A 26,262-nucleotide genomic window follows, 5' to 3' on the forward strand; every position below is an offset into this window, starting at 1 on the left:
CGTGTGGTTCCCCGGCGCGGCGGGGCCTCCTGCCGGCTCCACGAGCACTTTCTACTTGTGCATGGGCTTGGTTTATACAAATTGCCATTAAACATCGCTGCACCAGCCAGCCTCCGGCCTCTGTCTGCGGGGGGCGGGGCGGGCTCGCTGGCGTGGGGGAGGGGAGACGGGCCGCGCGCCGCTGGCCTTGGACCCGCGCCCAAGCAGGCGGGAGCGCGGTTTTCCGCCGCCGACGTGTTTCCGGCCTTAAAGGCATTCCGCCCTCCCCTTTAAAACGCACCGCCCCCTCTCAGTCACTCCCAAGATGGCGGACCTACTGGGCTCCATCCTGAGCTCCATGGAGAAGCCACCCAGCTTCGGTGACCAGGAGACTCGGCGCAAGGCCCGAGGTGAGGATCCCAAATTCACAACCGCCTTTCTCCGCCTGGTTCTTAGGTTCGCACTCTCCCCTCTGTAGACGGTGCCGCCTCTTCTACTTTAAAAAGACCCCTCGCAGGCCCCTTTTGAGACCCTCACAGTCCCTAATAAGGATAACTGGCCCGCCTGCCGTTCTTAGCGGACGATGATTGGCTGCTTGAAGCCTAGCTCCAACCTCCTGCATCTTCTCCCCTACCCTGGCCTTGCGCAGTCCTTGTTTCCAATTAGTCGACGGGCCCGCCAATCAGCTATGGCGAGCTCTGATTAGGGGGCCGGCCTCGGTCCCGCCCCACCATGCCTCCTTCCGATTGGAGAATGGCGTAAGCTTCCATCTCGGCCTTCTCGCCACCTCCAGCTCAGTTCCGATTGGGTTCAGGGCACGCTCATCCACAGTTCTTTCACCACTATTAGCTATCTCAAAGTTCTACCTTCTAAATGTTGGTAGACCTTCCTCCTGAGCCACCGCACTTCCCATTGGTTGCTGGATCTTCCGTGTCCGTAAAAGCCCCTCCCTCTCTCAACCCTGTGCCGCCGCCTTCTCTCCAATAATCCTTTTCCTATCTGTACAGTTAAATTCCTGAGTTTCCCGGTCGGGTCGTGATGTTGATTGGAGAGATAAGAATGCTCCGCCGGTCCGATTGGCCACAGTTTGCTAGCAGTCTCCCAGCAGGCGGGCTCGAATTCGGAGGCCCGCGTAGGGTGCGGCCCTGCGGACCGTGGAGGCCTCTCCAAAGTGCTCAAGAGCTGATGAAGATCTAAATAACGTCCCTTATTTGCTGAGCGCCTACTCGGAGACAGGGTACTCTTCAAGAAGGCCACAGTGTTAAGTCTGAGGCGCTCGCTAAAGAAATAATCATAGTTTAGTAAATTGTGTGAGAGGGAAGACCAATGTATTAGAGGCAAAAGTATATTTGCAAATTCGGAGAAGGAGGGGTCAGAATGGGAAGAGGAGTTGGAATTGTCCGATGCTCAGGGCACTGCCGAGGTGTTGGAATCACTAACTAGGAATCTTCAATATAGTCACTTGTCTGCAGTCAGTGAGTTTCAAACCCAGGTAAAGCTCTCCCTCCGCGCCTTCCTTCTTTTTTTGAGACAGGCTGGACTGGTATCATGGTGATCCTCCTTCCTCAGCCTCCTAGGGTGCTGCTCTTACAAGCATATGCCACCCTTCCCACCTACATTCTTAACCATAATCTCATACCTCTCCAGAGGCAGAGAAGAAAACCAATTAGAAAACAATCAGTGGCCAAGACAAGAGGTACTGATAAGGTCAGAGGGATGGGAGCTTCTCCACTGTGAGGCCCTGTGGCTCCAGAGATTGGCTGGACACAGGAACAGAGTTCCTGCCTCCAGTAACTTCACCGTCTGGAAGGAAAGACGCTACAGGATGTTGGTGCCGAGCACATGGCTGTAGTGAGTGTCTGAAGCATATATGCTTGGGCCCCAGAGGAAGAATCATCGCTGCTCATGACAGATCCTGTTTGCAAGAGGAGGAAAAGAATTCCAAGTGGAAGGAACAACCTATGCAAAGGCATGAAGTAATTAGAAAAGTATGAGGTTCAGTGCAACTGGGAGGGACTTGGACAAAGTAGGCCTCGGGAAGACAGAGAATTAGAAGTGGAGGAAGACAGGACATTTTAGGCTGAGAAGCAAGAAGCAGGAAGGGGCACGTGGTGGTGCACATCTGTAATCCCACCACTGGGAGGCTGAGGCATGAGGATCCCTGGAAGTGTGAGGCCAGCTTGGGCTGCAAAGTGACTCAAAACCAGCCTGAACTGCATAGTGAAACCCTGTCTCAAAAAAAAAAGAAAAGGAGGGCTGGGGATTTAGCTCAGCCACATAAGCACCTGCCTTGCAAGTGTGCGGTCGTGAGTTTGATCCCCAGTACCGATTTAAAAAAAGAAATAAAAGAATAGGAGGGGGTACTTGCCCAAATCTCAAGAGGCAGTAAAATTCCATTGTGGAGAAAATAGGCAAGAATAAGGGCCTCAGGTTAAGGTTAGAAATGTGCTCTTCTAGGGGGTTCCAGTATAGTTTGGTTATAAAATTGAGACCCTGGATTTGATCCTTGGAATGACAAAAAAAAAAACCAAAAAACAACCTAGGACAGATGGGATCTGACTCTGATGTAGTGACAGGCTCTGAGGAAAAAGAGGAGTTTTTAAGACTCCAGAATGGAGAGCTAGTTTGCCCAGGCTGGACTCAAATCTGTGATCCGGGCTTATCTCCTGAGAGAGCTGGGATTGTAGGCATGCATCACTGTAGTTGACTTACAATGGTTTTGTGTTGTTGAGATAGGGGCTCATTTCTCACTATTTAGTTCACACTGGCCTTGAACTCAGTATGTATCCCACGCAGGCCTCAGACTCATGGTTTGAGGTGATCCTCCTGGCTTTAATTGGAGGAGTTTTTTTTTTTTTTTTTTTTTTTTTTTTTGGTATTGAGGATTGAACTTATGACTGGGAGCTTGCAAGGTAGGTGCTTATGCAGCTGAGCTAAATCCCCAGCCCCTGGAAGGGAGTTCTTTTAATAGCTCACTTTTGACACCTACACACCCAAAGAAAAAGGATATTAGATTAGCCATTTCAGCTTTGTCCCGTCTGTAGAAGTGGAAGTAGGGGGGGGGGAGTTATGAAATATAGGAAGTTAGACAGTTTCTGCTTTCCCACGTACACAAGAGTATGATAAAATCTGAGGCCCCAGAGCTTAGTCTGGTCTCCTCACCACCGGGGTATTAAGTGAATGTTAATCGAGCCCCACGGTGAGGTTGGTAAATGGAGGTGAAGCGTGATTCTGTGTTCTGTCACTCCCACTGAAGTGTGAGCTCTCGAAGGGCAAACTGTGTTTGAGTGCTCCTGGCACTCCAGGGCCTAGCCCAGTGCCCAGTCTGCAGTGAGCGTCAGCAAGTGCTCGGAGGCTGAGCAGTAGCCCTGCCTCCCAGGACAGGACGTCCTTTGCCGCCTCCCTTGCCCACCCATGCTGCTGCCCCTCTCATGCTGCTGTTTCTCACCCCTAGAGCAAGCTACCCAGCTGAAGAAACTACAGGAGCAGGAGAAACAGCAGAAAGTGGAGTTCCGTAAAAGGGTGAGAATAGCTGGATCGGAGGCAGCCCAGAGGGCGTCCCATCGGTGGAGTTCGGGGCTGCGGGCTGCATCGAACGGGAGGGTGGCGAAGCCTAAGTGCGGGCAGGCGGCAGATGGCAGGGAGGTGTGGGGAGCAGACCAATGCCATTGGCCCAGTGGGGACAGGGATATTTGGATGGAGCTGTTATTTCATATCTTCTTCCCTTTTCTTCTCCTAAGATGGAGAAAGAAGTGTCAGATTTCATCCAAGACAGTGGGCAAGTCAAGAAAAAGTTTCAGCCTATGAACAAGATAGAGAGGAGCATACTGTGAGTGTCTCGGGGCTGGGAGGGGCATGAAAGGGCCAGCAGGGGCCTCTCAAGAGGCAATCACTGGGCTTCCTCGTGGCTCCACACTCTGTTTTGCCTCCCTTTCTCAGACATGATGTGGTAGAAGTTGCTGGCCTGACATCCTTTTCTTTCGGGGAAGATGATGACTGTCGCTACGTCATGATCTTCAAAAAGGTAAAAGGCCAGGTGTGGTGGCACAGTCTTACAATCCCAGCACGCAGGAGGCTGAGGCAGGAGGCTCGCAGCAGTTCGAGACCAGCCTGGGCTACAAAGTGAGCTCAAGGCCAGTCTGAGCTGCATAGTGAGACCTTGTCTCAAGAAGAAAAATAAAAAAGACAGACAGACAGGAAGGCAAAAAGAAAGAGAATAATAAACCAGAAAAAGGTAAAAGACCCAGAGGCTGTGAATATAGCTCAGCCACACAGCACCTGCCTGGCAAGCATGAGGTTGTACGTCCGATCCCTGGTACCAAAAACAAAACAAAAAAAGGGTCAACGGCCTCACTTCCTCACTCTCCCCTTTTCAGCCTGTCCCTTCACCTGAAGGAGAGGAATTAGGCTAAGCATTTATATGGACCCCTGACTCCACTGATTCCTTTTTCTCCAGGAGTTTGCACCCTCAGATGAAGAGCTGGAATCCTACCGCCACGGGGAGGAGTGGGATCCCCAGAAGGCTGAGGAGAAGCGGAAGCTAAAGGTGAGCTGTCCCTGGCAATCCCAGGCCCTCCAGCCACCACAACATGGGCAAGGGCGCAGAGCCAGGCCCCTGAGCACCAGGGTCCCCCCCCGCCGCTGTATCCCTAGGAGCTGGCCCAGCAGCAGGAGGAGGCGGCGGCCCAGCAGGGACCTGTGGTGGTGAGTCCTGCCAGTGACTACAAGGATAAGTACAGCCATCTCATCGGCAAAGGAGCAGCCAAGGACGCGGCCCACATGCTACAGGCCAATAAGACCTATGGCTGTGGTAAGCCGTGGTGGGAGGGGAGCCCCGAGGGCAGTGCGCACCTGGGGAGCCTCTGCCCACCTCCCCCTCTGCCCCCAGTGCCTGTGGCCAACAAGAGAGACACACGCTCCATTGAAGAGGCCATGAATGAGATCCGAGCCAAGAAGCGTCTGCGGCAGAGCGGGGAAGAGTTGCCAACTACGTCCTAGGAGCCCCACTCAGCTCCCTTTGACCTCTGGAGGCAGGCAGGGGACAGGGAGTGACAAGGCTGCTGCTATTAGGACCTGCCCTGGAGCCCCACCTCTGGAGCCACCTTCTGCCAGCTGTCAGGCTGGGGAAGCAGGTGTTTGTCCCTGTTGGAGTTTGGATATGTATATGGGTGTGTGTGTGTGTGTGTGTGTGTGTGTGTGTGTGTGTGTCAGAGAGAGAGAGTGTGTGAATGCACAGGTGGATATTTAATCTGTATTATTGTCTACTCCTTGGAACTTTCTTCCCCATGGAGCTGGGTTACTTTACGTTCAATAAACACTGTTTGACCCAACACCCTAGTCTGTACATGGAAAAATAGGCAGAGAAGAGGAAAAATGTTAAGTTGAACAGTATAAATTTGTTATCTGTGTGAATCAAAGGTTATTGGCATTGGCCCTTATTAGGTAGTGGGTTTTTGTTGTTTGGTGCTAAGTGTTGAACTCAGGGCCTGCATGCTAGGCTACATTCCCAAATGTTTTTATTGTTTGAGACAGGGTCTTGCTAAGTTGTCCAGGTTGAGCTCCAACTTGTGATCTTCCTGCCTCAGCCTTCCAGAGTGCTGAGATTGCAGGCATGTGCCCCCACACCTAGTGTAAATTCAGTACTTCAAAAGCACAGGTGCTGGAGTCAGACAGCTTGCCTGTGGATCCTTGCTCTGTCCGTTCGCTAACTCTGCTCCACTGGGTAAGGTACTTTCTAGCTTTTTGTGCCAGTTTCCTCACCCACACAGTGGAAATAACGGTACCTGGCAGGATCACCTCCCAGGTTACACAGGTCCGTATCTACCGACCAGGACACCTGCAGACCTTTGCAGGCCCTGGGAGGCAGGGGCTGCTCCCCCTTTCACTCAGCCTCACAGAGCACGCAGGCCCTGTATTCCAGTGCGCTCGGTGGTAAGCCTGCCCCGCGGCAGGGGCCGGACCCTCGGCCCTGCCGCACCCCGTCTGTCTTCTGGAGCCAGCTCTGCTCCGCCATCACGCCCGCTGTTTCACGTACACCTGCGTCCCCTGCCTCCTTCCAAAATGTGCATCGAATGCTGGAGCCAGTCCCCAGCTTCCTCCTTGTCCAGCAGGTTACACTGTGTTGTCTGCCTCTCTTTCCTGTCCCTGCCTGCCCACCTCCCTCCCACAGAGGAGCACGCCATGGTCGTTGGCACCAGCTTTATTTCAGGGAGAGGAGTTTGTAGGCCTGGGTCTGTCCTGTCGGGTTTGGGGCCTCCAGCTTCTCACTTGGCCTTCGGGTTACGGAACTTCCGTCCAGCAAAGATGGCGTTACTCCCAAGAGCCTCCTCAATCCTAGAATGCAAACAAAGTCACGGCTGCTGCCTTTGCCTGGCAGTACTCAGCTCTGCCATGCCGAAGCGCTGTACCCTCCGTACCTCATGAGTTGGTTGTATTTGGCCAGGCGCTCTGAGCGGCAGGGGGCACCAGTCTTGATCTGAGATAAGAGGAATTGGGGAGAGCTTAAGGGTTTGGGCCGCCTGGCCCCAAGGGAGCATGCTGTGGTGGCATTCCCCCCAGGCAGAAGGCTGACACCCGCCTCCCACCCAAGGAAACTCGGTGGGAAGGTTAGCAGAGGGAAGGTGTGGGTACCTGTCCTGTGCAAAGCCCCACCACGAGGTCAGCAATAAACGTGTCCTCTGTCTCCCCAGAGCGGTGGCTCACCATCACCCCCCAGCCATTAGACTGAGCCAGTTTGCAGCTGAAAAGAGAAGACATTTAATGAGGCCTGTGGGATCTCCTCAGTGGAAAAGTCGGGCTGGGTAGGACTTTGCAATGAAGGCATTAACTAAGTCTCTGGGGAAGTAGAAGAGAAGAGATCTTGAACTGGGGGCTCCTCCACGCTAGGGGAGGAGCAGGACAATCTAGGGGAAAGGAACAGTACAAGCTGGGATTGGGGAACATAGCAGGGCCATAATGGCAAAGCCCTTGGAGTCAGGCCAAGGATTGCTCAAGGCCTCGAGGCCAAGGTGTGGGTGGGTCAGGTGCCAGGGGAAAGGCAGACTTGGAGTTAGTGGGCAAGACAGCTGCAGTGCGCAGAGCTGGGCTGCGCTGAGCCCCACTCGGGAGTACTCACGCCTGGATGGACTCCGTCACCGAGCCGATCTGGTTAACCTTCAGCAGCAAGCAGTTGCAGGCCTTCTTCTCAACAGCTTGTGCGATTCTCTTGGGGTTGGTAACCGTGAGGTCATCCCCCACGATCTGGATGTCCACCCCCGAGAGGAACGAGGTCCACGTAGCCCAGTCGTCCTGGTCAAAGGGGTCCTCAATGGAGACCACTGGTGGACGTCGAGAGCACAGTCAGGGTTGTAATCCAGAATTGCCTCGGAGGGGTGACAGATACTAAGGTTTGGATGGGATTGCAGTGGGGCTGAGGACAGGACGGACCCAAGTCACAGCCAAGCTGGCCCCGAAGTCAGTGTTAGGCAGTTAGAAAGAACTTGGGCAGAACACTGGAGCAACTCACCAGGATAGTTCTTGATGAAGCTCTTATACAGTTCCCCCAGCTTCTCCCCAGTGATGTGCCTGGCAGGGTCATCAGGTGACTTGAAGTCAAGATCGTACTTCCCGCCGCGGTAGAACTCAGAGGCCGCCACGTCCATGCCAATCACCACCTTGTCTGGGTAACCAGCTGCCTGGATAGCCGTCTTCAGCAGCTCCAGGGCTGGGGGAGAATCAGAGGACCTGAGATCTCAGTGTTCCTCTTTATACCCTGTCCTCCCTCCGTGGGGGCCCAGAGAATCTGCACCCTCGGGAGGGTCCCACACTGACCTTCATTATTCTCCAGGATGTTGGGTGCAAAGCCACCCTCGTCGCCAACATTGGTGGCATCCTTCCCATACTTGGCCTTGATGACCCCCTTAAGGTGGTGGTAGACCTCAGCACCAATACGCATGGCTTCCTTGAAGGAGCTGGCGCCCACGGGCAGAATCATGAACTCCTGCATGGCCAGCTTGTTGCCAGCATGGGAGCCCCCATTGATCACATTGAAGGCCTGAGACAGGGAGAGGGGGCTCAGACCTGGGCTGAGGCACGAGGGACAAACAAGGAATGGAATGGAAGCTCCGACCCCGACCTGCACCCCAGCCCAGGGGTCTGCCTGTCTCAACTAAGCAGTCCAAGGTGAGTAACTTTGCCTACCCTACCTAATTCCCTTTGAATCATCTGTTAAAATTTAGAGAAAGTAAATATGAAGTTCTTAGTTTTAACACTTTCATGGCATTTTTAGAAATGCTTAGGCTGGGTGTGATCCTATTCCTTGGGAGGCTGAGACAGGAGGATCGCTGCAAGTTAGAGGTCAGCCTGGACTGCAAAGTGAGTTCAAGGCCAGCCTGAACTGCAGAGCAAGACTGTCTCAAGAAATGCCTTACATAAGTGAACTCATCTCATTGGGTTTTTTGTTTTGTTTTGTTTTGTTTTGTTTTTGTCTTTTTTGATCTTTTTTGAGACAGGGTCTCACTATGCAGTTTAGGCTGGCCTTGAGCTCACTTTGTAGCCCAGGCTGGTCTCGAACTCGAAATGATCCTCCCACCTCAGCCTCCCAAGTGCTGGGATTACAGGCATGAGCCACCGCGTCCGGCTCAACTAGTCTCATTCTTTAAACACCTCTTAAAAAAATAAACAAGAGCCAGGAAGATAGCTCCAGCATAGTGCCTGCCTGGCACGCACAGAGTCATGAGTTCATTCCCAGTACCAAAAAATCCCAGAAACCAAAAAACAAAAAAGCCTCTGTTAGCTGGGTCACAGAATAATCTGTGATTATTTTCCACTTCACAGATGAACAAACAGAGGCACGGAGCAGTCCATTTGCCTAGGACCACACAACTAGTAATCAAGCAGGGTCAGTTTGTCTCTACAATCCATGTAACACATGAGCTTCCTAGTAAACAACAGATGGGAACATACTGTGATTAAATTCAAAGGGCTTCCACTAAGAGCCCTTTGATTTAATAAGGACTTGAGATGATAGAGAGGAAAGCCAAGGTCCTTGCCATGAAGAAGCTTTCTTCCTATCTGATTTGGGGGGTGCGAGGTGGAGTTACCAGCGAGGGGCTGGAATGTGAGGGAAGCCAATGACACAGCCAGGGAAGCAAACACCGAGAAGAGAGGCGCAGGGAAAGTTTGGACTGTGGGGAAGAGGGAGGGTTAGATTATAGCAGGAGAGATTCCATTTCAGGAAACTGCCTCCTTGGAGGGGGGTCTGAAGGCAAGATGTTCCCCCGGGGCTGTGCTCAGCACCCATGGGCGGCTGGGGGGCAGCTCTCATCCGGCGGGGGGCAGGGGCGGGGCCGGGCACACTCACGGGCACTGGGAGTATGAGGTCAGGGTTCCCAGCGAGGTCTGCAATGTGTCGATACAGCGGGACTCCTTTCTCGGCCGCGCCAGCCTTGCACACTGCCAAGGACACGCCCAGGATGGCATTGGCCCCAAACTTGGCTGGAAGGAGCAAAGTGGGAAGAGAGGGTGAGAGCTGCTTTTGCAAGGTTTGGGGCTACTTCCTTGCCTATCTCTTCTGTGTACCTCAAGAAGAGTCCAAAGCTCCAAACCACCAAGCATTGTTTTTGTCAAAAGATCCCCAGCAGCTTGAGGAGCTCTGGGAGACCCCACCCGAGCGACGTGTGTGCGCTTCACGTCTGTGTCTACAGCTAGCCAGAGCCTGGCAGAGGGCAGGCACCAGGAAATGCCTGTGGGATGAATAAAAAGCTAAACAGCTATGGTGTGCCCCAAAATGTGGGACACAGAAAGAGCCCAGCCAGACCTCAGCCTCTGTGATCTCTCTACCCCGCGGATACTCCTTCCCCACCTCCGGCCCTTCACTCACACTTATTCTCAGTCCCATCCAGCTCAATCATAAATTTATCAACTTTTTCTTGATCCACAACGCTTAGTTTCTAGAAAGACAGGTTTGAGGAGGGGAAAGGAGAGGTCAGACTTCGTGGAGCTGGCTTGTGTGAAAATACTTTCGGGGAAAGGCTACCTGGGGAGAGGGGCTGCTTCGGTAAGGTAGAGGGCACAGAGGGGAGGGAAAGGGGACTAGCCCCTCCACTCGCCTTCTCCAGCAGGGCAGGGCCTAGAGTCTTGTTGATGTGCTCCACAGCCTTCAGCACTCCTAGGGAAGGCAGGGGAAACGGCTCGGATTTCCAAGTCCATGGACTCCAGCTCTGCAAGGGCTTTGGGTTCCAGTCTTCTACCTGCAAGCCCATGTCCCAAAACCGCCCCCACAGGGTCCTTCTTGTTGGTCTCGGCTCACCTTTCCCCAAGTAGCGAGATTTGTCTCCATCTCTTAGTTCTAGAGCTTCATAAATACCCGTGGAAGCTCCACTAGGCACTGCTGCTCGGAATCGGCCTGGAAGAATTGGAAGATCACAGAGAGCCTCCCTGCCTCATCCCCAAGGACGGAAGTCTCCTCCATGGGCGCAGAGAGAGAATCAGTCTTCTCCCAGCTCCAGAACCAGATAGGAAGCAGGGCCAGGAGGAAGTCTGGGGAAGGGAGCCTCAGAGAAAGGGTAGAATGTGGTACAGAAACAGGCAAAGGCAAGGTGAGGTTGGCGCCTCTGAAACAAATTGGTCCAATGGTCTGTGTTACCCTTGGCGGTGTGCAGGTCCACCTCCACCGTGGGGTTCCCCCTGGAGTCCAGGATTTCCCTGGCAAAGATTTTCTGCATGGCCATGGCTGCAGGACAGGAGGTGGAAGTGAGTGTGGACACTTGATCCCCGAAGGAATTAGAAATCTCTTGCCCTTTAAGAGCCTTCCCCACCCCAAGAAGGCAGGTGCTGGAGCTAAAAATACCCCTTGGAAAGGTCAGAGACCAAAGAGGCAGACGCAGCCCCCTCCCTCGCTCAGAGCAGCCATCCCTCACCCCACCTTAGAATTCGGGGCCACTGCCTTCCATGCTTTGGGTCCCGCACTCCTGCACCCTCACCTCCCCCAAAGCAGCACTATGCCTTCCTCGTCCATCCTCCTGGGCAGCGTGTCTCTTCTCCAGGGCTTGCTAGCCTTCATATCCCCTCTGGTACTCATTTTCCTATTCCCCAAATCCGCGCGGGCTGCGGGTTCCTCACCCAGCCTCAACTCTAACCTTCGCTGTGCATCACTGCCTGGCTCAAAGCTTCCTCCCCTGTATCCTGGGGTCCCCCCAGGGTTTGCCACCCTGCCTGCTCTAGGCCAACACTTTTAAGAACCCACACTCCAGGATGAAAAAGAAGTTCAAAATTTCCCGACTATCTCTAAGCCAGCGCCACCCACACCTCCACCCGCGGTGACTGAAAAGTTTCACCAGACCTGGAGTGTCTTCCCTGGAGCCTTGGATGCAGCTCTGAGTCGAGGTGGCAGCTGGGACAGTGTCAGCTCACCCCCTCTCAGGCTGGGCATTTATCCTCAGGCACCCCGTCCCCCCGTCAGCCCCGCCTCTCTCACTCCAACCTCCCCCTTCCACAAGGGCTGGCTGCCAAGCGCCCACTACGGCCTAAAGTAGAAGCCTGTGGCCCTAAGCACCTGCCCCTCTCCAAAGGTTAATGACTAGCCCCCCCCACACTTTCTCTCTGTCCCCCAATAAAAGTTCCTGCTTTAAATTCCACCCCTTGGGAGGAGAAGGGGAGGGGCTTCAGATTAGGGGGTCTCTGCCCTCCCCAGGATTATGTTCCCCTTTTGCAAAGGTTAAAGAGGAACTAGTGCCCTTTAGGAAAGGCCAGAGGTAACCTGAGCTCCGCAGGACTGGGGAGGGGGCCTGGAAGAGGGGCTGCAGGATTGACGTCCACACATGCTCTGCTCCCTCGCTGAGCCCTCAATGTGGGGAGGGACGAGGATGCTGGGCAAGCTCTGGGGTGTAAAACTGAACCCCTTGCCCACACACACATCCAAAAAGGCGAGAGGATCTCACCTCTCGGGGTCTTCACGACGGCCACTCTCATCCTACTTTCTCAGCGGCGGGCGGGTGCGGGGGAGGGGGACCAATTTGGATAGGCCGGGTCACTGGCGGGGTGCCCACTGATAGCGCTGGGCCAGCACTGGCCGCCCAGCCCGGAGCCAGTCTGACAGGAGCCCCTCTCCCACCGACTGCGGGGCTTCTGCGCGCGGCCCCCGCCCATCAGTGAACGGTGTTGACTCGGGAATTAAAATGAATGAACTGGAGGAGGGTGGCCCTTTGTGAGCGTCCGGCTCTTGGGGCTGGTCTCTCCATCTGCTTGCAGCATTGCAGGAAATGGGTACCTACACGGAGTAACTCTCCGGCTGGGAGGGTCTGGGGGTGAGTGTGGGGTGTGCCTGGAGTGTGCCGGCCAACAGGCGGGGAGCTCGGGACGCCTCGGCTCCTCACCCCAACTTCGGGACCCTGCCCGCCGGCGCCGAGGGAGCCTGCGCCGGTGACTCACCCCGGGGCCCGCTCCGAGCTCCCCGCCCCGCGTGTCCCGCCTTCCTGCCTCCACCCCGACAGCCCTACGTACCCCGGTCTCCCATCTCGCCCGCCCCTTTATCTCAGGCCCTCCCTCCGGGATCTTTCCACCCCCGGGTGGGGAGTGCGCAGGCCAGAGGTCAGCAGACGGCGGGCGGGGAGCCCCGCCACGTGCCCGAACGCGGCTCCGCCCGAGCCTGCCAGTGACTCAGCCACGCGGCTGTCCAGGAACACCGGCTCGGGGGGCGTCGGGGGCTGCGCTCCATTTGGGAGGACGCGGTGAAAGGAAGCCCTTTGCAGCCAGCCTGGGAGGCCTGCGTGACCCCCACCCCTCCCCCGGGACCGGAAGCGACCCAGCCCCTCAGCTGCGGGGAAAGGGGGGTCACCCCAGCCCGCCTAGGGGGGCTGCTACATTCTTTACGCGGGCCGGCGAGTGACCTGATAGCACTTAAGGCTTTTAACATAAATTTTACTGGGAAAGAACAAAAAAAACCCAAGGGTGCAAAGTAAAAGAGACTTTGCTCTTCTTGAAAAAGTTGCTAACTTTGGAAGTTTAGTATTCTTCCGCTTTGAAAAATTAGTCCCACCCGCCTAGGGCGGCCGCACGTGATGACCTCTGCAGCGATGGGCCAAGGGGCACTGCGGGTGACCCAAGCTGCTGGCCCAAGGACGGGCGGGGCCGGGGCCCACGGGGAGGCCTTGGGCTACGGGAAAGGCTAATCCCCTGGAGTGCAGATGTGCTCCGAAGGGCCCAAAGCTGTGCGCCACGGGCAGACCCAGAGGACAGGTGCCCCGGGGGGTACTTCTGCCCTGAAAACAGCCAGGATACTTTGTCAAATTCTTTACTTTCTTATTAAATATAATTGTGTTCAATCGGCAGCGCGCAGGCCCGCGCCCCTTCCGATTGGCAGGAGACAAGCTCTTGGGCCACCCGCCTTTCCAGGAGAGTCCAAATCGGTCCGGCCAGGCGCGCGCCCGAGCGCCGGCGCGGGCACCAGGAGGCCGGCCCAACCGCCCCGCGCGCTGTCCCTGCTGGCTCCGGCGCAGGCGCGGGCGCACGCGCCGCAGCCGACTGCCGTTCCTTCCCTCCGGCGGAGGTGGGGGAAGAAGTCGTTCCTTTTAACCCTGGGTTCCCCGAACTCTTTTTAATTTGCTCAATTTGCATCTTGCTAATTCTTTCTTTTTCCTTCCCTTCTCTGGCTCACGCCCTTTCCCTCTACCAAGTCTGGTGTGTATAGTATGCGGACTTGGGCAAGCCTTAACCTGAGGTTCTCCTCCGCCAGCCCCCCACCCTTTTACATTGCTGTCGGTCGAACTCTGCAAATTTTGCAATAGGGGGAGGGATTTTTAAAATTGCATTTGCAAAGTTCGGTATCTGGGCAGGAGAAGGGGAGAGGAAGGAGGGAGGGGATGGGAAGAAGGCTCCGCCTCTACCGCCCTTTGCAAATAAAAATCTAGAAGGGGGGAGGAGGAGCAGGAAGTGGCGGTGCGAGGGCTGCTGCACTGCTAGCATAGCCGCGGTCCGGACTGTAGCGCGTGCCCCGAGCTCTCCGCCTATCCTCGCCCGCCTGCCAGAGCACAGCCCGCGGCCCCCAGCAGCAGTGCCGACAGCAGCCCCAGCACCAACGCCATGGCCGGGTGGAACGCCTACATCGACAACCTCATGGCGGACGGGACCTGTCAGGACGCGGCCATCGTGGGCTACAAGGACTCGCCCTCTGTCTGGGCCGCCGTCCCCGGGAAAATCTTCGTCAACATCACGGTACTTAAAAGACTTGCGGGGTCCCAGGCACTGGCCGGCCCTGGACTCAGGGTGGGGGCTGCGGGTCTGCGGAGGCCAGGGAGAGGCCAAGACCGGGTCCTTGCCCTGGAGCCGGCGCGGATGGCGGTTGCACGTGAGCCGGTCGCTTTGCTGCCCCTAAGACCTGCGCTCCCGGCGGCGGCGCCCATCCCGCCGGCCGCCCCGCTTTCCGCGACGGGGCGTTACATCCGGGGCATAGGGCAGGGAGGGGCGCGCCGCCCGGTGCTGCGGCCCACTTCCGCCTCCCCCGGGCGGGGCGGGCTCGCGCTGCAGATTTTCCCCAGAAATTGTGGTTGAGAAGGGGTCTGGGAGCACCTGGCTCCACCTCCGGCCGCGGCCTGCGCCCCCCGCACCATTGTTCTTCCAAATGCGGGCGTGAGCCCCAGGCGCCCGGGCGTGGGTCCGGGCCCGTCCCCGGGACTCCCTGCGCCTCCCGACTCCGTTAGCGGGGGCGAGGCCGCCGCACGCCCCCCGACTCCGCGCGCCGGCCTCCACATTCCTGTGGGCCATCCCGGAAGTGCCCTCTCCCTCCCTTCCCGCCATATGGCGGGTGCTGGAGCCGGGAACTTTGTGGGAAGTTCGGAGTTGGTATAAGTGGGGGAATAAGGGATGACCGCCGCTGTACAACCACCTCCCCTGGCCACACTGCCCGGAAGTGGGGAGGGGTAGCGGAAGTTCGAAAGGGGGGAAGGGGATTTCCGGGCGGGCGGGCCCGGATACGGGGATTTGGGGTGTAAGGGGGAGGGGAGAAAGTTTCCCTGGGGTGTCTGGACCCCAGAGCTGGTTTACCCGGTCTCACTCCCCCCTCTTACAAGTTTTCCAACTTCCCCGGAAGGCCTCTAGGGGTCTGCTGGCCCATCTTGAGATACAGACACCTGGACTTGAACTGTAGGTTACTTAGAGACCCAGGCGTCCGGGCCCCTAACAACTCCTGCAGAACCTTTGACCAAATAAGGGCAAAGTTGCTTCTCCTGCTTTGCCCGCCCCCTCCCTTCCTCTCTCTGCTTCTGCTTTTCCTGAAGGAGACTTCTTAGCATCCAAACTCTCCTTAGTGTCCTCACTGGCATTTTTGGTCCCCTGTTTTCCTGGGTTTGCTTTTCTTATTAAAACACTTGAGATCTGAATGTCTGGAACAATCTATTAACCTTTCCTCCCTAGTCCCATTGACTAGGTGTGAGAATCATGATCCCCTTCTGCACCGACTTGCCACAGTATTTTCTGAGATTTCATTGATAGGTATAAAATCTTAACTCCACTGTAGAGTAGCTTCCAGAGAAGTGGAAAACAGGTGGGTTCTTGGAGAACAAAGTGAGAATCTTGGTGCACTAACTTTTTGGGTGCCTGATTCATCTTCTAGCCAGCTGAAGTCGCTGTCCTGGTTGGCAAAGACCGGGCAAGTTTTTTTGTGAATGGGCTGACACTTGGGGGCCAGAAGTGTTCTGTGATCCGGGACTCACTGCTACAGGATGGGGAATTTACCATGGATCTTCGTACCAAGAGCACCGGTGGAGCCCCTACCTTCAACGTCACTGTCACCATGACTGCCAAGAGTGAGTTTCTGAGTTTTATTCCTCTGGCTCTGTGTTTTCTCTGTGTACTTAGATTTTTCATCTTTTGGGGTTTTTTTTCCAGTATTAGTCCCTCTAGTTTTGCTTCATTCCCTCTCTTGTAATGTTAAGAAATTGAACTGCATTACCTCCAAGTTACTGTCTGCCTTTGAGATTTTTCAGATTAGAAATCTAGTTTTCTTGGAGTAGATTGTTGGGACCCAAAGTCACCCACTGCTTGGCTCTGATCTTTTGAGCTCTTGAGAGATGGCAGGCTCATCCACAGCCATTTCTAGTCTAAGCAGTGTGAATCCGGTGTAAGAGGCTTTGACCCCTGAATATTAGCTTCTTCCTCTCTGGCCTTTAAGGCTGACTTTCCCCTTTTGAAAAGCTCTTTTGTTTCAGGGTGACTGACAGCCTGCCTGTGGGGGGGGTTGGGGAGGGATGAGGTTGGATTACAGCCCCTAGGGCTGAACAGCTGCTGAACAGCTGGCAGGGGTGGATTTGAGACACCTGGGTCCTAGCCTTCTTTCTCTTTCCTGCAGCGCTAGTCCTGCTGATGGGCAAAGAAGGTGTCCATGGTGGTATGATCAACAAGAAATGTTACGAAATGGCCTCCCACCTGCGGCGTGCCCAGTACTGACCTCGTCTGTCCCTCCCCCTCCTACCATTCCCATCCGCTTTTGCACCCCTTCCTTCCCATACACACACATACACCATTTTTATTTTGGGGGCCATTACCCCCTATCCTTTATTGCTGCCAAAACCACATGGGCTGGGGGCTGGGGCTGGATGGACAGATACCTCCCCCTACCCATACCCCTCCTATGTGTGGTTGGAAAACTTTGGTTTCTTGTTTTGTTTTTGGTGTTTTTTTTTCTGAATAAAAAAAGATTCTAACAATGTGCTGTGTTGTCTGAGCTTGGGTGTCAATGGACTAGAGGCACTGTGACCTGCCTTTATCCTGGCCTACAGTTAGGAGCAGGAAGGTGTAGGCACTGAGCATCTTGCCTGCATGTCCAGGACTGACCCCTCCTGAACTCACGTTTTCCTCTGCCTCCATTCCCACATCCAGTATTAAGCCTAAGTGGCCTTGGCTCCTGCATGGTGGCATTTTCCAGCCTAGGTCCTCAAGTGTTACTCAAACCAGTAGGTAATGGAATAGAGCCATTCAGACTGAGAAGGAGTCCAAGCCTGTGGGTAAGGCAGGGCCAGTTGAGTCATCCTCATCTGTAGGTGGGGCTCCCCTTCTCTGAGTCACAGCAAAAGGCTACTGGGGCTGTCCCCATAACTGCAGGTTGGTCTCCCAGTGTTGCCCTCTCCCACAGAAAAAGAGGTGATGTTCCCAAGTGATGATATTCACCTGTTTGAAAAATGACCTTACCCTTTCTTAGTCCACAAAAACAATTTTATTTTTTATTAAGCCAAGAAATGATTAATCCCTTTGCCACTTCCCTCAGCTCCTTCAAAAGGATGGGGCTGGGTAAGGGAGAAACCTGGGATGGAAATACCCCTTCTCTCTCTCAAATTACAAGACTTGAGGGAGGAAGGCCTGTGTCAGTAGGTTACCAACAGGGCTAAGTGGGAGCCTTAAACCAGGATGGCTGGTATGGAGGAAGAGGAGGAAGGAGAAGGTGGGGGGTCTGTGGAGGGCCCAGGAAAAATCAGGGGGGCTGGGGCTAAGGAGCCAAAGGAGGTGGGGAGGGTGGGGCTGGAGCCCAGGAGCGGGGTCCGCTCTGAGGCCAGCTGGTCCCTGGGCTCCCCTTCCGCATCGCCCTCTTGCCCCTGTGTCTCCTCTTCCTCCTCGTCCCCAGGGCCCCGGTGGACAGGCTGCTTGCAGATGGGGCAAGTCTTCCTGGTCTGCGTGAGCCAGGGGTCCACACAGCGGCTGTGGTAGGCTGCAGAGGAAGGAGGTGAAGGACTTGGTACCTGTTGTGGGGGAGGGCACGGAGGGCACAGGCAGTGAAGACCTCACCATGAGCACAGGGGAGGACCCGCAGCTTGTCCCCATCCTCATACTCGTCCAGGCAGATGGCACAGACATCATACTGGTCTCCTAGGGAGAAAGGGATCTAGTCCTTTACTGGACTGTTCTGAGCCAGGACCCACAAGCACACTGGCAGGCTTGTGGTAGAACTAAGTCCTATACAAATCATTTTCCTTGGTTCTACAGAGAGACAGAACACTAAACTTGGGGCAGGCAGGACGAGGCCCTAACATGGAAGAACTTTGGGACGGAGGGAACCTGGGCTGAAAGGGCCAAGTAAGCTAGCAGAGGTAAGAAGGGAAGTGGGTTTGGGGGGAGGCGGGGAGATGGGGCAGGGCTCCGGCTACAGCCTTATATGGGCACTGGAGGCTCCAGGGTTTGAAACCAGCCTCCGCTCACCCACCGGCTCACCCATGGTCTCTTCTCAGCCCTCACTCCTTCCAGTTTTCTCTGTTCTCACCCTTCTCCCCAGGGTCTACCATTTTGCTCAACTACTTCCCTTAAGCCTTGTGCTCCATGTCCTGCTCTCTGTCCTCACCTGTCCGCACTGCACATGTGGGTGGCTTCTGGGGTTTAAACCTCCTCAGTGCCCTATCTGTGTACCCCTTGTGTGCCGGGCTCAGGCCTTAACCAGTAAGCTGGGAAAGACCCTCTGTCCTCCTCTGCCCTCACCTTTCTGATAGTCGTGAGTAGGAATCTGTTTCAGTTGCTCTTTGGTCAGTCGATTCCGCTGAAGCCGTTTCCGGTGCTGGATACAACGAACTATCTAGGGGAAGGAGTGGACAGATCAGGCTTAGAACAGAAAACGAGGCATCCAGCATAATGACGGTGAACCTATGAGAGACTAGTACCCACAGTGTAACCCAAAACCCACTTATGTATCCCAAAGTGCCAATTCTCCAATTAAACTCAAGGTTTTAGTTTTGTGTTTTTTTTTTTTTAAAGGCAATTCATACATTAACATCTGCCTTAAAAGAAAAGAACAGCAGGTCACAGATTTACTACTACTGATCTAGCATGTACCTTGCCCGCCTCCCATCTCAAGATCTAGTATGGCCTTAAAAGCCTGATTCTTCCCCTGGGGTTCCCCGAGCTACCCACCATTACTGTTCCCATGGCCAGAACCAGCAGTCCTACAATCCCAGTGAAAGGAATGAGGTAATAGCCCAGGGGGAAGCCGTTGTCTGGAACCAGAAGCACCCGAGCCCTGAGGAAACAAGATCAATCTTAAGAGTCAAGAAGCAAAACTGAAGGAAGAGGGACAAGGTAACTGGGTCCCAACAGGCCTCACAGGTGAAGAAGGTGGGGAGAGTCGGCTGGCAGGGAGCAGGGATCCAGGGCCCAGTGGGTGGGGCAGTGAGGCCTGGGCCCAGGTTCGCACGGGGCTGCTAACTGAAGAGTAGGGGCCACGTGTCCTACCCCTTCTCGTAGACGAAGAGGGCACGCAGGTACTCGGCACTCCTCTCCCCAATAAACACGGACGGGATCCAGATCTGCTGCTGAATCTCCTCTGCAGGGATCACGGTGTTACACCATGAGCTCAACCTTCCACCCCTACAACGCTTTGGGAACCTTGGCATTTGATGCGCGCACGCGGACACACAGGATTCCCCTAAGCCTTCAGCCCTCCCAGTACCTCTCAATCTGAAGCACTACTGCAAACGGAGCCATCTGAATGACCCATCCTTTTTTTTTTTTTTTTTTTGGTCTTTTTCATTTTTATCGGTACCGGGGATCAAACTCACTACCACCTGCTTGCAAGGCAGGCGCTATGCCGCTGAGCTAAATCCCCAGCCCCCCACACACACACAAATGACCCATCTTACCACTATTCCACACCATGTTCAGCAGTTCATTGGAATTCACATTGTGTACCACAGCTGCACCATACCCAGCCTTCTGAGCATTTAGGACCTAGGTAGCCAAGGCAGGAGGTAAGAAACCATCACGAGCCCTATCTTTCTCCATTCCGAGTGTTTTTATTCACCCTCAGCTTCCCAGCTCCCATTTCCACATTCAGCAACCTTGAGGTCAAAGTTGCAGTCGAATCTGCGAAGCAGTGCAATAAAGACTGAGCCATTGCCCGGGGTTGGGGGTGGTGGGGCAATAGGACTGCAGGCATTTTCTGGGTGAGCCTCCACAAGGAACCCCTGGGGGACAGAAGCAAACATCAGTTGGGGTTATCAGAGCTAGATTCTGCTTCCCACAAGACCCCCCACACACTGTCCCCTCTTCCACCTACAGATCCTGTTCTCCTGTATTCATGGGGTCTCAGTGTAATCCCACCCACATCTGAAATCTACATCTCTTAGCTTCCTGAACATGCAACTACAGCAAACATTCCATCACAGATCCTCTAATCACCTCTCTCATTGTTCCAAGTGAGCTAACCTATACTTCGAACTTAGATTAACTCAACTCTATCGTCCAGTATCGTGGCTGTAATTCAGTTCTCTACCCATCCCCACGTCGTACTCTCAAAATAGTTCACACTTTCCTCTTCAGTACACACAGAGTGTACCTGCCTCCCTTCAGTTTACAACTACCCATCTGAGAAGGAACTCTGCTGGCATCTATGACCCAACTAGGTTCTTGTGTAGCAGCCTTTGTAGTGAAACACTACAGAACTGCTTACCTAACTCTCTTCTAACACAATAACCCGAATATAATTTCTGTTACTATATTATACTAAAAGGCTCAGAAAGAGAATTAGTTTATCCAAAGTCATTCGACCAGTAACAGGCTTCAGAAACACTACTGATAAGCACCACTTTTCGTCCAGCATTTTTATCTAAGTACATTTTTAGTATCCCTCCTAAGTTTGGGGTTCCAGGATAAAGAGTCTTCTACTTCTGGATCTTGGATTTCACGGAAGGCATGGACATGCATTTCGTTCCTAACTGGTCTTCTACCTCTAAGGTTCACTCTGGGCATGGCTCCTCAACTTCTGCCCAAGACAGAGGATATGGGAAGCACAATGCTGGGAAGATCACCTGGAGTCCCTCCTGGCTCAGGGTAGCCCCAAACAGAGCTGGGAGGTCTGCAAAGTCCATACTGGCATTGTGCTCCGAGGTCTGCAGAGAAAAATGGCCATGTCTTCCCTCAGTCCGCAACCCCCTCCCTTCGGCGCCCTCACCCTGTCTGCCCTTTAGACTCACCGCTCGAATGAGCCCCCGGATGGGGGTCGCTCCCCACAGGACAGTGACCACAACCACAGGAAGTGGGAAGGCCGCAGGGTGCATGGCAGCGGGAGGGGAAAGCCGAGGAGGTTCCGTCCTGGTAGCAGGAGCAGAAGCGGATTCCGCACCCTCCCTGCCCCTCCTTCAGGATCCCAGGGGTCCAGTCACCCCCAGGTCTCACCTCTCAGCTACATGGGGGCGCCGGGGGAGGAACCCCGACTTCGGGAGCTACACAACCCGTTTGATGAGGCTGGGAGAGACACTAAAAAATGTACGCTTTCCTGGTGTAGAGAAAAAACGGAGAAAGGGAACAGATGCAAACACAGGTGACAGAAAAACTTCGGAAGGGTGGGGGTGCGCAGAGGTGGGACTTCCGGCCAGGTGGGCGTCTTCCTAGCCCCTGGAAAAGGGTTTCCGGTAGAGAAAGTCAAGCCGCTTCCAGCATTGGTCGGTCACACGAAGGACTTCCGGTTCTAAAAGGCCGATAGAAGAGGTGTTACAGGTGGAGGGATGCCCAGAAGACGAGCCAGTCCTTTCCTTTTAGTACCCGAAATTCCTCCAAGAACCACTTGTTTACAAACCTCTCCTCCTCCCTGGCAGTCGTCGAAGTCGCATCTCCAAGTCTCGCGAGAGCGTTCACATTTCTCCAACTCCCCCGCCTCCGACCAGCCGCTACTGAAATCTTGCTCTATCGCGAGACACTTCCAAGTCTGGCTACTCGGACTTGCTCGCTCTCGCGAGACCTTCAAAAAAACTTCTCTATTTTCCCGCGATTCCAATTTGGTAAAAACTGCGCCTGTAATTTAAGGTTCTGAAACCAACCATACCCCTACTCCGAGCCTCCTTTAAGCTCCGCCTTACTCCCAGCCGCCTTTGCGCTGTGCGCCTGCGCCGGCGCCAGCTTACAGCTGGTGCTGAACCTGAGAGCTGGGGGGGCGTGCGCGCGCCCTGCCCTGTTGCGCGCTCAGTGTCACCTTGGGCGCGAGCGGGCCGCGCGCGCTCGGGACCCGGAGCCGAGAGCCATTGAGTAGCGATGGCGGCGACGGCAAGTCCCGGGGCCGGCGGGATGGTCGGGAAGCCCCGTACCTCTCCTAAGTCCGTCAAGTTCCTGTTTGGGGGCCTGGCCGGGTAAGCTCAGGCCCCGGAAATGGGAAAGGAAGAAGGGACGGGTGCAAGGAATTGGGCCCTGCTTTTTTCTGGGTCTCTGGTAGTGAGCTGAGCCGGCACGAAGTCAGCATGATCCCCAGCGTATCGCGAGGTCCTTCATGGGCTGCCAGGATCTTTTTTTACCCATTGTAGGGTCCCTACTGGGCTACTTCCAGGGTCATTGCTTGCCCTCATTGGGCCACCTGAGTTTCCCAGCTCGCTGCTTGATTCTCTGCCTGACTATATGGGGTTCCACGTTACCAAATGGTTCCTTGCAGGACTATTTCGAGGCCCAGGTCGTGGATGCTCCCTTCCTGGCCACTCTGAGTCGAACTGCAAGCTGTCCCTGCTCATTGCTTGATCCCCATGGAACTACCTGAAAGCACTTTTGTTGCATGGCTTCTACTGGACAAGTGTGCTTTTCAGATGTGTTGCACTTGGTGCACCCAGATTTTATACACGTGCCCTTTAGCCTCTTGAATGCCTAACTGCATGGTAGGCCCTGACCTTTGCAACTGCTGTCGGGCTCCAAAAGGCACTGGCTGATCTAGAACACGACTCTTGACTCCACTCTTGCTTTCCTGCAGGATGGGTGCTACAGTGTTTGTGCAGCCCTTGGACCTGGTGAAGAACCGGATGCAGCTGAGCGGGGAAGGGGCCAAGACAAGAGAATACAAAACCAGCTTCCATGCCCTTACCAGCATCCTGAGGGCAGAAGGGCTGCGGGGCATTTATACTGGGTATTAGGGCCTCCGGCTGTGGGGAGGGGAGGGATTGGAGGATCCAGGCCTTGGCCTCATGCAGTGACCCCTTTGCTTCCCAGGCTGTCCGCTGGACTGTTGCGCCAAGCAACCTACACTACTACTCGCCTTGGCATCTATACAGTGCTGTTTGAGCGCCTGACTGGGGCTGATGGTACACCCCCTGGCTTTCTGTTGAAGGCCTTGATTGGCATGACTGCAGGTGCAACTGGTGCATTTGTGGGAACACCAGCTGAGGTGGCTCTTATCCGCATGACTGCTGATGGCCGGTGAGTTCTAGTACAAAGCCTAACCCCAGCCCCGTTCCTGGATTCTAGGATGAAAGAGCATTTTTTGTTTGTTTCCTTTGTTTTCTTCCCCCTAGAGCAGGGTATTTACCTGCTCATGTCTCTCTTACTTCTGTGGGCAGCATGGATTATTATGATCTTGGCTTATCTTTGCCCTCCTATCAGGCTTCCAGCTGACCAGCGCCGTGGCTACAAAAATGTGTTTAATGCCCTGATTCGAATTGCCCGGGAAGAGGGAGTTCCCACACTGTGGAGGGTAAGAAAAAGGGCTGGTGATCTGAGAAGACTGGGGTCTGATCTCTGATATTTCTGACTCTCCCTCCACTCCCCTTCCTCTAGGGCTGCATCCCCACCATGGCTCGGGCTGTTGTTGTCAATGCTGCCCAGCTCGCCTCATACTCCCAGTCCAAGCAGTTCTTACTGGATTCAGGTGAGGCTCAGAGCTAGGCTTGCAGCTCCCAGTTGGCCTGGGCCACCTCTAGCTGACCATCACCTCCTGCCTTACTCCCCAGGCTATTTCTCTGATAATATCCTGTGCCACTTCTGTGCCAGCATGATCAGTGGCCTCGTCACCACTGCCGCTTCCATGCCTGTGGACATTGCCAAGACCCGGTGAGTGCTGGCCTGGGTCTGGGGAGCTGTGAGAGGGGACCCTGCTGTTTCTCATGACCCTGCACCCTCTCTTTCAGGATTCAGAACATGCGAATGATTGATGGGAAGCCAGAATACAAGAATGGGCTGGTGAGGAAGCTGGGTTGGGGGCTTGAGCTGGAGTGTTGGGTGCCCTGGGAGGGGTATGTGGGCAGCTGGGTAAAGGGGACAGGGCTGTAGAGGCCAGGTCCTACCCCGAGCACCCTGCCTGCTGTCTGTCTAGGATGTGCTGGTGAAAGTCGTCCGTTATGAGGGGTTCTTCAGCCTGTGGAAGGGCTTCACACCGTACTATGCCCGCCTGGGCCCCCACACTGTCCTCACCTTCATCTTCTTGGAGCAGATGAACAAGGCCTACAAGCATCTCTTCCTCAGTGGCTGAGGCGGCAGGGTGCCTGGAGCCAGCTTGCTGTGGCTCCCGGTCCCCCCCCCCTGCAGTCACTGTGCCCCCAGGAGCCTGGACTCTGCTGCCCCGGGCCCCTCTATTTATTTCCCTGCCACAGTGTGGTTTCTTCCTTTGCGGTAAAGGACTGTGGTCTGTTCTGCCCCCTGGTCCGGCTTGCCCTGCTTCTGACACCTGTTTCTCATGACAACTCTGTCCTTCATAGTTCCCTGGGAGAGCTGGGGATTCTGGTCTCCTCTTGGATTTCAGGGCGCATGGGACAGCAGAAGATTACCCTTGTCATTGGGGAAACCAAAGCAGAGCTGAGGGGATAGGAGAGAACAAAAGGTAGCAAGATGATCACAGGGTCCGCAGTGGGAGGATGTGGCCTTCCTCCCCCCTCACTGAGGACTTAATAAATTGGATTGATGATACAACCCTCAAATCTGGAGCATTGTGGGGCTCAGAAAGGGGAGCAGACTGGACAAAGAAGCTGATGTCTCTGGAAAAGAGGAAGTGGAGTTTTTAAGAGAAAATATTAAAGAGAAAAAGCCCTAGCTGATGTTACAGAAATTATATGTAAATCAGTCATGCCACAGATACGACAGGGCAAAGAAATCAAAACTCTGGCCTCGTTGCTTCCAAGCCACTCGCCCAAGAATGCAGCGGACACACAATTCATGTCACCTAACCCTCCAGAAAAGCCTCTGGGATCCAGTGACTACTTTTGCAGCTAAAGCCAGTGTGTGTGTGTGTGTGTGTGTGTGTGTGTATCTGTTTTGTGGGCTACAGACTCAAGGATGAGGGGTAGATACTGGACCCCTGCATAAGGGCTGGGTACTGAAGCCAGATCCATAACTTGAGGAACGGGGGGTATTGGGCAGAAACTTGGGCTAGCTGGAGAATGTGTCTGCCTCCTATTTTTTGCCAAGTATGATTCCTGGGTCCTGCTTCAAGGAGCTTACAAATCTCTTGGAGCTAGAAGGGGCATGGAAAGGTCAAAGCAGGAGGAGTGCTGGGTAGTTTGAGGCCTGCATGCTGTGTGCCAGGCCAGGGGATAGGCAGGCAGCAGGTGGGAGCTGACCCCTTGGCAGAGCCTTATGAACAGAGGAGGTGGTGCCCAGCACCCTGGCACCCCTACTGCAGCCTCCCTTCTTGGTCCTCCAGGCCCACCATCCTGGGCCATGGTGGCTACTTTGAAACATCTGAAGCCAGCACCTTGGCCTTAAGAAATTTCAAATCTAGCAGAAAGACCACACTGAAGCAGTTGGGAAGAGTGTAATGGAGGCTATTCCCGGGGAGCCTGCAGCGCGCGGCACAGCCTAGGAGGAGGGACGTACATGTAGTCACAGGTTAGGAAGAGCGGCAGAGACAACTTGTGAGAGTGAGGCCGGTGCCTGGAGAAAGGCTGCGGGGAGCAGGGGACTTGTCAGACATTGCAGTGACTGGACCACTGCAGACTGTGGTCCTGAGAGGTGGGAATGGCCTGTTAGCAGGGGAAATCCTCAGTTGCTAGGCTCCTTTGTCCTGAGGCCGAGGGTGTACCTCACATATAAAGCCCTGGGTCTATCACCAGTACCACCAAAGAAAAACTCCTTTCCATGGAGAAATGTTCAAAGCACAAGGAAGACAGACTCAGGTTACTAAGACCCATTCCGTAACCATCTGCAGCAGGGTGTCTCAGCGGAACCAAACAGACCCAGCTTTCACCTCCGTTCTCTGACTTCCTCATAAGGCCAAGATTGAGCCGGGATCGAGCAGGAGAGGAAGCTTCCCCAGTGTGTTAGGTAACAGCAGGATCAGTGGAATAAGAAGGGTCCCTTTTACCTGCACCCTGGCTTAAGAGCGGGAACCGGGAGGACAGACATTGCCAGATCCACTACCGCCCCGTCCCACTGACCTGGGCGGTGAGAGGCGCTTCATTTCAGAGGCTGGAGGTTCAAGCAGGCACCCACCTTCATGCTGGGGCTGCAGGCTCCAGGCTGCAGGCAAGTAGGTTCCTGCAGTGAGACCGACTCCAGGAGGCTCACTGTTCTGTTCTGGACTGAACCTTATAACCTTATGGCTGGCGGGTGGCCACCCCAGCCGGAGAGCAGCCAAGCCAGGCAGGGGAAGGA

At 54.7% G+C, this 26,262-nt stretch overlaps 5 protein-coding genes across 6 annotated transcripts; 3 read left to right on the forward strand and 2 right to left on the reverse strand.

Annotated features, from left to right (window-relative positions):
- The first annotated feature begins 214 nt into the window (after nt 1-214).
- On the forward strand, nt 215-5,309 carry Spag7 (sperm associated antigen 7). Its single transcript, XM_003466296.5, has 7 exons — nt 215-389; nt 3,434-3,501; nt 3,720-3,808; nt 3,919-4,003; nt 4,436-4,525; nt 4,633-4,789; nt 4,868-5,309. Exons 1-7 carry the CDS (start codon nt 305-307, stop codon nt 4,975-4,977), a joined length of 684 nt encoding a protein of 227 aa, XP_003466344.1. The 5' UTR covers nt 215-304; the 3' UTR covers nt 4,978-5,309.
- An 853-nt stretch (nt 5,310-6,162) lies between these two features.
- Eno3 (enolase 3) lies at nt 6,163-11,440 on the reverse strand. The gene is made up of 12 exons (XM_003466294.5): nt 11,300-11,440; nt 10,604-10,690; nt 10,268-10,363; nt 10,068-10,126; nt 9,839-9,908; nt 9,320-9,453; nt 7,789-8,011; nt 7,484-7,681; nt 7,094-7,295; nt 6,610-6,718; nt 6,396-6,454; nt 6,163-6,312 (listed from the first exon to the last, which is right to left on the reverse strand). Exons 2-12 carry the CDS (start codon nt 10,686-10,688, stop codon nt 6,243-6,245), a joined length of 1,305 nt encoding a protein of 434 aa, XP_003466342.1. The 5' UTR covers nt 10,689-10,690; nt 11,300-11,440; the 3' UTR covers nt 6,163-6,242.
- A 2,426-nt stretch (nt 11,441-13,866) lies between these two features.
- On the forward strand, nt 13,867-16,658 carry Pfn1 (profilin 1). The gene is made up of 3 exons (XM_003466293.5): nt 13,867-14,169; nt 15,566-15,758; nt 16,301-16,658. Exons 1-3 carry the CDS (start codon nt 14,038-14,040, stop codon nt 16,396-16,398), a joined length of 423 nt encoding a protein of 140 aa, XP_003466341.1. The 5' UTR covers nt 13,867-14,037; the 3' UTR covers nt 16,399-16,658.
- A 483-nt stretch (nt 16,659-17,141) lies between these two features.
- Rnf167 (ring finger protein 167) lies at nt 17,142-21,711 on the reverse strand. 2 transcript variants are annotated; one of them, XM_003466193.5, is made up of 10 exons: nt 21,503-21,709; nt 20,901-21,394; nt 20,736-20,816; nt 19,767-19,892; nt 19,569-19,656; nt 19,162-19,252; nt 18,844-18,949; nt 18,415-18,508; nt 17,731-17,811; nt 17,142-17,653 (listed from the first exon to the last, which is right to left on the reverse strand). In XM_003466193.5, exons 2-10 carry the CDS (start codon nt 20,982-20,984, stop codon nt 17,346-17,348), a joined length of 1,059 nt encoding a protein of 352 aa, XP_003466241.1. In that variant the 5' UTR covers nt 20,985-21,394; nt 21,503-21,709; the 3' UTR covers nt 17,142-17,345. The 2 variants fall into 2 exon arrangements, with proteins under 2 accessions (XP_003466241.1, XP_005002197.1); XM_005002140.4 differs by lacking the exon at nt 17,731-17,811 and having other exon boundaries at nt 17,142-17,684; nt 21,503-21,711.
- A 98-nt stretch (nt 21,712-21,809) lies between these two features.
- Slc25a11 (solute carrier family 25 member 11) lies at nt 21,810-24,582 on the forward strand. Its single transcript, XM_003466290.5, has 8 exons — nt 21,810-22,049; nt 22,655-22,807; nt 22,891-23,097; nt 23,281-23,371; nt 23,455-23,545; nt 23,628-23,727; nt 23,805-23,856; nt 23,990-24,582. Exons 1-8 carry the CDS (start codon nt 21,955-21,957, stop codon nt 24,143-24,145), a joined length of 945 nt encoding a protein of 314 aa, XP_003466338.1. The 5' UTR covers nt 21,810-21,954; the 3' UTR covers nt 24,146-24,582.
- The last annotated feature ends 1,680 nt before the right edge of the window (nt 24,583-26,262 follow it).

Source organism: Cavia porcellus, unplaced genomic scaffold (genome assembly GCF_034190915.1).
Source record: "Cavia porcellus strain 051 isolate PalLab524CR breed Dunkin Hartley unplaced genomic scaffold, mCavPor4.1 scaffold_32, whole genome shotgun sequence".
Classification (NCBI taxonomy): Eukaryota; Metazoa; Chordata; class Mammalia; order Rodentia; family Caviidae; genus Cavia; species Cavia porcellus.